This window comes from Staurois parvus, unplaced genomic scaffold (genome assembly GCF_062004578.1).
Source record: "Staurois parvus isolate SC_StPar_1 unplaced genomic scaffold, SC_StPar_1.0 ptg000470l, whole genome shotgun sequence".
NCBI lineage: Eukaryota > Metazoa > Chordata > Amphibia > Anura > Ranidae > Staurois > Staurois parvus.
Genome location: NW_028318266.1, coordinates 5,646,362 through 5,655,071, shown reverse-complemented (window position 1 = coordinate 5,655,071; position 8,710 = coordinate 5,646,362). Strand labels below are relative to the sequence as shown.

Genomic DNA, 8,710 nt, shown 5'->3' with positions numbered 1-8,710 from the left:
AGAGATGATTGGAGCCATTCTGGTCTCTAAACAGCTCTATGGTCAGTCGGTGGAACTGCTGGCTGCATTCTTAGAGTCCTGTGTTGGACGGGAGAGCATGAGAAAGCCGTGGACGGTGACGGGAGGGAGGGGATGTCCCTTTCTGCTGCTAGTAAAAATAATCCAGCAGCTAATTAGCCACTAGGATTTATTTTACATAAACGTCGACTGCTAGCTGAATAAAACGATACCAGGGTGATGCCTGTAGCTGCAGGCATCATCCAGGTATGACCATTTAAAGTCCAGTGACATACCAGTACATTGCTGGTACTTTTTGGGCATACTGTATATGTAACAACAGAGAACACAGGCATAGGATGAATTGGGTCTGTGGACCAACATGACCGCAATTCATTCTTTTTTGTAATGACCATGTTGAGGGTCAGGCCCCGAAAAATGTTAAATTCAGAAACTGTGATAGGTTTCCATGCAAATTGTCTGGCAAGAGCTGAATTTGGGTGGGCGGCTAAGTATTGTTGTGCATATAAATTGCTTTTGCCCACTAACAATTGTATCAATAATGGTATGGAGGAGATAGCGACAATGCCCTAGGGGATGTCTAGTACCCATCATACATGAGATGCACTAGTGGACTTGTCTCCAGGAGGATTGGAGGGGGAAAGGTCAACAAACATGTTAGAAGAAGCCACTTCTGAATTGCAAAACCAACATTTGATTTAGACCTCTGGGAATATGCTATGTAAATTTGTAGGGATTTTGTAACATTTGGAACGTTTAGGCCAATTATTGCATCTAATAGCTAAGTGAACATTTATTAGGATACATATTTGTTTACTGTGTCAGAAGCTTCAGAGTCTTTTATTGACTGTCTTATGACAGATACTTGGCCATCTGTAAGCCACTGCATTATACTTTGTTAACCTCCTCGGCGGTCTGATTATTTCCGATTTTTTGTGCTGAAAGCAGTACCATTATTTTGCATGGAAATATGTAGTTTTTTATTGTAGGCTGTAATTTTTAAGAATAACTCACTGAAATCTGTCCGAACAAGAGTCTAGTAAACATCCCGGGGATGATAAAATTTGAAACACGAAATCATAAATTATAATATAATTAATAATCATAAAAAATAATAATATAATAATAATAATAATAATAAATTTAATTCAATAATATAATCAAACCAAAAACACTGAAATTTGAAATACAGAGGCAAATTCACACATCACTGAGCAAAGTCGCAAAATTGTTTTCAGTGTCTGATGAGGAATTTCCCCCACGAATCATTATCACTCAATTCTGCAAGTGGTTCTAATTTACTATCGCTGTTCTCTAGCCGGTCTAAAACCACTTTTGACCTAAAGGGACGCTTTTTGGACGCCATGGACGTTTCTCAGTTTCCAGGCAGAAAGAACAGTCAAAATGCAGGCAGGGCACCGGACAAAGCACTCGGGACAAAATGTATGTGAAATGCATTGAAACAGCAAAGTTTTACTATGTAATAGTCATTTAAAAAAAAATGAAATTTTTAAAAAATTTCAAATATGCCCCCTGGTTCTGGCGCTCGTACGTCCCGACGTCACAGGGACCGGAACACGGAAGCCGGATGCCGGCATCGGCCGGAGGAGATGGCCGGGGACGCTGCAGGGGACACATCGCGGGAGCGCAGGACAAGGTAAGTGCTGCAGGGACTCCCAGAGCAACGCCGCATGGTAAGCCCGAGTGTAGCTCGGGGTTACCGGTTTTGGTACTGACATTTTACCCCGAGCTACACTCGGGAATACCTCTAGGTAAGTTAATGAGCCATCGGTTTTGCTGGATAACTATTATGACAAGTTTGGAATTCATGTTTTTTTTAGCCGTATTGATTTACATTTTTGAAATATTAAAATTGTGATTTTGTGGTTCCAATATTGTTGGTCATTTTTTCTGTGATCTTGAACCAATCCTACAACTCTCCTGCTCCAATATCACCTTTGTTAAACTTTTAATAAAATTACTAAGCATCATTTTTTGGCATCATCCCACTTGTTGCAGTCATTGTATCATATGTTTATATTATAGTCACTATTTTCAAAATCCCATAAATTAAAGTTTGCTCAACATGCAGCTCCCACCTCACTTTTGTCTCCATGTTTTATGGTACCTTAAATTTGTATATTGATACCGAGCATAGGACAGTCATGGAACATCAATAAATTCCTGTCATTACTGTACACTGTGGCCACCCCTCTGATGAATCCAATTATATGCAGCCTGAGGAATAAAGACTTGATGCAAGTTGTTGGAAAAATTATCAAAATATTTAAGGTTAATTTCAGTAGTTAAAATTTGCAAATGGCCTAACCAGTCACACAAATGATGATCTATCAATTACATCTTTACAACTTTTAAATCATAATGATAAAGTGTACCTCTAGGAAAAAAACAGTTTTTAACCTTGGATAGGATAAGGGTTGAGAAGGGTTACACCTTTGTCAAGTTTTTGTTGCTGTTCGTGTTCCCATTGGGGAGACACACACTACCCTCTGTCTCTCCTGGGACCATTGCCACCAAAAAAGAAATTGAGAAAAAAACAAAATGAGTTTTCCCCAGAACGAGAGTCAAGGGGAAATCTTCCAAAGGAGAAATAAGTTCCCAGGTCAGCCAAGAAGGCAGTTTTTCCCTCCCCTCAAAGAATATTTTCCATAACTTCCTGTTGCATTTCTGGGACAGGAAGTAAAGGGAAATTGGCAAACAAAAAAAAAAAGAGAAAAGGTTTAATGTGTACTTCAAAGTTTACTGGAAATAAAGAGTTAAATCCATAGAATGTCAGGTACTATATAATCCTAAATGCACCAACCTTGTAGCCCCCTTACATCAATGGACATTGAAGATCTGTACACTGCACAGAAAATAAAGCATAAGGCAAGATGTTCAGTAAGAATTATATACACATTAATATAAAATGGACTCAAAATCCAAGAAAAGAGACATAGCTGCTTATCAAGAGCACTTGCAGAAGATCAGTTAACTTTCTGTGGCCTTCAGAAGAGTTGTGTGGGGTGGGAAGATCCAACCTGGATAATGCACTAAGCGAGTTGGTGAAGCGCTAAACCCAAATAAGGTGCAATAAATAAATATATAAATAACCCCTTATAAATCCATGAACTATTGAATGTAAATATGCAAAATAAATAGTGTGGTGATACAAATCATATACTTATTTGCAATAAAACATATAAATGAATGAATAAATAATTCTAAAGCACCCCCAATTCCTAATGAAATGTAAAATTATATAAAACACAAACTGGTGAACAACCGTGATAAAATAACTATTCAATATTAGTCAAAGTGACACGTGCTCTCCATTAATATACATACAACCCTACAGTCTATATATGTGCAAAAACAACAACTATAAATTCTGCCACCTAGTGGCTACCAAATTATTGCAGTACAAAATAAGTGATATCACTCTGTGCAAATCAAAGTGACAAGTGCTCAAGCAAACAATAAATAATTTTTAGAAATACAGATGCAGTGCACACTAAAGTGATAATCAATCTGTGCAATAATGAATGTGCTCAATCCAACACAAAGTGTTTCGCTTCTTCATTCCAAACTGAATAAGTGCTCTTGGTGACACTCTGATGTGACTATCCCAAAAATGACTAGAGTGCCTCCTCATCTCCTACACTCAACCCCTAAGGGCCACAGCTCATATGATGTATCACTCCCCTCACTCCTATAACCCTTCCCTGCAAAATAAAGTTAACCCCTTCCTCCCCAGTGCCATTAGTACAGTGTCAGGTTTTTTTTTTTTGCACTGATCACTGTATTAGTGTTTTTGGGGATGTCAGTGACCCCAAGTCAGTACCCCCCAATGTCAAAATGTCCGCCGCAGTCCCGCCATAAGTCGCTGGTCGCTGCCATAAGTCACTGGTCGCTGCCATAAGTCACTGATCGCCACCATAATTCGCTGATCGCCACCATTATTAGTATAAAAAAAAACTAAAAATCCCAGTATCTTTCCCGCCATTTGTAAACGCTATAACTTTCACGTAAACCAATTAATTTACACGTATTGGGTTTTTTTTTAGCAAAGACATGTCACAGAATGTATTTTGGCAGAAATTTATGCCTAAATTTGATTTTTGCATTTTTTTTACTGGACATGTTTTATAGCAAAAAGTCCAAAATATATATTTTTTTTCCTCAAAATTGTCAGCCTTTTTTTTTATAGCGCAAAAAATAAAAACCGCACAGGCGATCAAATACCACCGAAAGAAAGCTCAATTTGTGGGGGAAAAAAGGATGTAAATTTCATTTATTTACCATATTGCATGACCGCGCAATTGTCCGTTAAACTAGCGCAGCACTGTATAGCAGAAAAATGGCGTAAATTGCAGTATTTATACCATAGTTTGTAGACGCTATAACTTCCACACAAAGCAATCAATATACACTTATTGGGATTTTTTTTCACCAAAAACATAAAGCAGAATACATTTTGGCCTAAATTTATAACCAACTGTGAGTTTACTATATATTTTTTATAGCTGAAAATAAAAAATATTGTTTTTCTTCAAAATTTTTGGCCTTTTTTTGTTTATAGCGTGAAAAATAAAAAGCGCACAGATGATCAAATACCACCGAAAGAAAGCTCTATTTGTGTGAAAAAAAGGACGTAAATTTCGTTTGGGTGCAGCATTGCATGACCGCGCAATTATCAGTTGAATTAGTGCAGCGCCGAGTAGCAAAAAGAGGCCTGGTCATTAAGGGGGGTAAATCCTCAGGAGGGCGAGGGGTTAAACAATTCCTAACCAGAGACTATTTAATCAACTGTTTTCTATTTCTAATTTGTTTGTTAGTGGTTCCATTGGAGATTATAATTGTACATTCCACTGAGTATTCAGACAGGAATTGTTCTTATAAATAAGAACAGCATTACATGGACTTAAGCTCATGCTATTTAAAAGAGCGACGACTATAGAAAGAAAGCCCAAAAGAAAAATCCAAATGACGTAGAATGTATTTCTCATTATCTATTTTTTATTGATGCAATGCTACAAAATTGCAGAAGAAAAATCAAAGGTGGAATTATGGAAATGTCACCACAGTAACCATAAATCTATTGAATGAATTCTGAAAAGTTGTTTTCATTCAGAAAGCTGTTTTGTAACTTAGAAAGCTGATACCATTATAATGTTACAACCTAAAATGTCACTCTGTTTTCCCTACATTTTTGTTTTCAATTTAATCAGTTAAAACCCACAGCCATTTTTACATCTAGCTAAGGGCCTACTACATTTGACAATTCATTTCTTTATACTAAGATATGATACAGAAATTTAACTTTTTGTGTTAAACTTTGCTTTCTTCTAGTGGTGTAGTCTTGAGTTTTGAAAGGTATTTGATTTTTTTGTATATTTTAAAGGCAAAAAGGATATATTTTTTTTTATTTTTACCATTTAAGAGTCTAATACAGCTACCACTGTTTTGGAAATAAAGTAAATTACAGTTTTAGCAAAAAGTTCTAAAATCACTGCTGATTGTTCAAACTAAACTTGTGGGTGATCCTGACAGGAAAAGCCCTTAACATGTATGAGGTAAGTCCTAGGTCCTTAACCAATAAAGACATTACCATGAGAAAATAAAATTAAACATCAGTATTAATAGTTGAGTTATATCTGTACATTTAACGTATGCAGTTGGTCAAACAGGACCAGGGGTGGACTGACAACTCATGGGGCCCCCGGGCAATAGGGGATCATGGGGCCCCTCTGTCCTTGCCCAAACTCAAAAAAGCCTATGACAAAGGTACCAGGGGCATCTCACGGGGCCCCCTACTGACCCCGGGCCCTTGGGCAGTGCCCGAGTTTCCAAATGGTCAGTCCGCCCCTGAACAGGACATTTGTTTTTAGGTCTTTAGTAGAAATGTGAGTAACCCACACTTCACTATAACATTTTCACATGGGAGAGATGTATCTAAAGAAGTTTAGTTTAGTAAATAAAATAAAGAAAAAAGTAAAAATAAAAAAAGAAGAAAGAACGATTAAAGTGGTTTTAAAGATAATTTTTTAAACTAAAATTTTATCGCACAGAGCAGCCCCGAACCTTTTCTAGAGGCCCCTGCTGGTGTTCTTGCTCCTCCTCCTATGTGTCTGCCCCCATAGCAAGCACTTGGCAGATGTGCAGTCTTGATCCCAGGCTGGGTGTTACGAATCCGCCTGGTGGTGCCTCTGGCAGCCCACTAGGCAGGATTACCCAGAGCGTGGAGTCTAAGTCCCGGTCTGCGTGTTCACCAGGGCCCCTGATGGTGGGGATGGACTTGAAGCAGACCAGGACCAGGTCACGACCTCCGAGCAATCCCACCCGTGGCAGAGGGAACCTCCGGGGATGGATACAGGAGGAGAGCCAGATGTGAGGAGGCCGGCAGGCCCAGGCAGGATGGATGGATGGAGGGTTGGATAGACGGATCGTGGTCAAACTAGCCAGTTGTCACCGAGGGGGCAGCGAGGTACAGAAACGGCAGGCAAAGGATAGTCAGGTCACACGCAGGGTCAGTAAGGGAAGGTCAGTCCGCAGAGAGGTCAAAACAAGCCGGGGGTCAATATGAGGAGAAGGCAGCGTAGTCAGGGCAATCCGGGTCAATATCAGGAAAAGGCAGCATAGTCAGGGCAATCCGGGTCACTAATGGTACAGGCACAGGGACACAGGAACACAGGTACAGGAAGAGACCTTGCGGCAATTCATTACAGTGCAGGGCATCTTTAAATACCACGCCCTGCTCTGTCATTGGCCGCCCAGCAGGGACTCGCGGCGCCTACTGCGCATGCGCGAGTCTCCCTAGTGCCCGTATCCCGGCGCAAGCTGACAAGACCGCGCATGCATCAGGCGTGATGCTGCGGTGGACCCTGACACTGGGACTGGAAAAAGTAGCTACATGCTGGACAAAAGATGGTTGACATGTTGCACACAAAAGCATGTATATTAATAACAGATGTTGAAGCTTTGTGTGAAACATGTCACCCAACGTTTGTGCATAGTGCTTGGTGTACAGCTTTGTGATGGAATAAATAACTGGAATCACCAGCATCTTTCTGTGGTGTGAGGCCACGTTTGCAGGGTCCATTGTTTACTAACACTTTAAGCTGGTAAAGGTAACTACTGACACCTAGAATATGGCAATTATCCTGCAATTTGTGTAAATGTCCACATCAGGGGCGGACTGACCATTTGGAAACGCGGGCCCGGGGTCAGTAGGGGGCCCCATGAGATGCCCCTGGTACCTTTTTCACAGGCTTTTTTGAGTTTGGGCAAGGACACAGGGGCCTCATGATCCCCTATTGCCTGGGGGCCCCATGAGTTGTCAGTCCGCCCCTGGTCCACATGCGTTGTTTGTCTACAAATAAATAAGACACTTTCTTTTCTATCTAAAAGGAAACGTTTGACAGCAATCTAACTATGATCAGCAAAGTCATACTCTTGGGATTTCAGGTGTCCCCTTTCTTCCGAATGATCCTCTTTAGTTTCTTTCTCATAGTATATTATGTGACAATATGTGGAAACCTCCAGATCATCACACTGGTGTCCTACAACAAGAACCTCCAAACCCCAATGTATACCTTTCTCACCCAACTCTCCATCTCAGACCTTCTCCTGAGTTCAGATATTGTACCCAACCTGCTCTATGTTCTACTAAATAACAGAGGCGTCATGTCCTTTTCCAGCTGCATAGCTCAACTGTATGTCTTTATATTGACAGAAATTTATGACTGCATTCTTCTCACTGTGATGTCTTACGATCGATATATGGCGATCTGTAACCCTCTGATATACCACACTGTGATGAGACAGGTTTTCTGTGTCCTATTGATCGCCCTGTCATGGTCACTGAGCATTTTGGTATCGCTGATTGAATTCATAACAGTGTACAATTTACAGTTTTGTGGACCAAACATTATTGACCATTTTTTCTGTGACATGGAACCTCTTCTGAACCTCTCTTGTTCTGACACCTCCGCAGTTCAGATAGAGATGATTGTCTTCAGTATTCCCATGGCTTTATTTCCATTTGGTTTCGTTATTGTGTCGTATTTTAAAATTATTTACAGCATTGTAAGAATTTCGTCAATTACAGGCAGGCAGAAAGCCTTCTCAACGTGCAGTTCTCACTTGGCTGTGGTCTCTATTTTTTATGGAACGCTCTTCTTCATTTATATACTGCCCACAGGAGGACAACCGTGGAGCAAGATGTTATCACTTTTGTACACTGTGGTCACTCCATTAATAAATCCAATTATTTATAGCTTGAGAAATAAAGAGATTAAGACAGCCTTGGTAAAATCTGTTCACGGCTTCCGCTCAATTTTTCTTTCAAAGTTCTTCAGTTAACACAAGTTCTATTGCAGGATCCACACCAAAAAAATATTTAAAACATAAAAACAGTGCAAAAAAAGAAAGAAATAAAAAATTATGTATCACTCTAAAGTAATATAATAAATATATAAATTATCAGTCCAACTCCAAATAAGTGAAAAAATATTAAATACAATTATAAAAAATATTTTTCTGAAAGTCCTCTTTCCAAAGAAATGAAACCTGCTTCCACCAAAGACAGTGCTCAAAAAAATATACCGCACTCACCAGATACTGGTGACAAAAACGCCTTTAGGGTTTTTATGGGATCCTAGACCAAGTCAGTAAGCCTCCAGATCTCCAC

At 39.7% G+C, this 8,710-nt stretch overlaps 1 protein-coding gene across 1 annotated transcript; it reads left to right on the top strand.

Annotated features, from left to right (window-relative positions):
• The first annotated feature begins 7,449 nt into the window (after positions 1–7,449).
• Positions 7,450–8,382, top strand: LOC149452643 (olfactory receptor 10A7-like). Its single transcript, XM_089689314.1, has one exon. The coding sequence runs from the start codon at positions 7,453–7,455 to the stop codon at positions 8,380–8,382; it is 930 nt and encodes a 309-aa protein (XP_089545440.1). The 5' UTR covers positions 7,450–7,452.
• Positions 8,383–8,710: the final 328 nt, after the last annotated feature.

Excerpts from the sequence above, each read along its gene's own strand:
- LOC149452643 (XM_089689314.1), top strand. The coding sequence starts at position 7,453 with ATGATCAGCAAAGTCATACTCTTGGGATTTCAGGTGTCCCCTTTCTTC.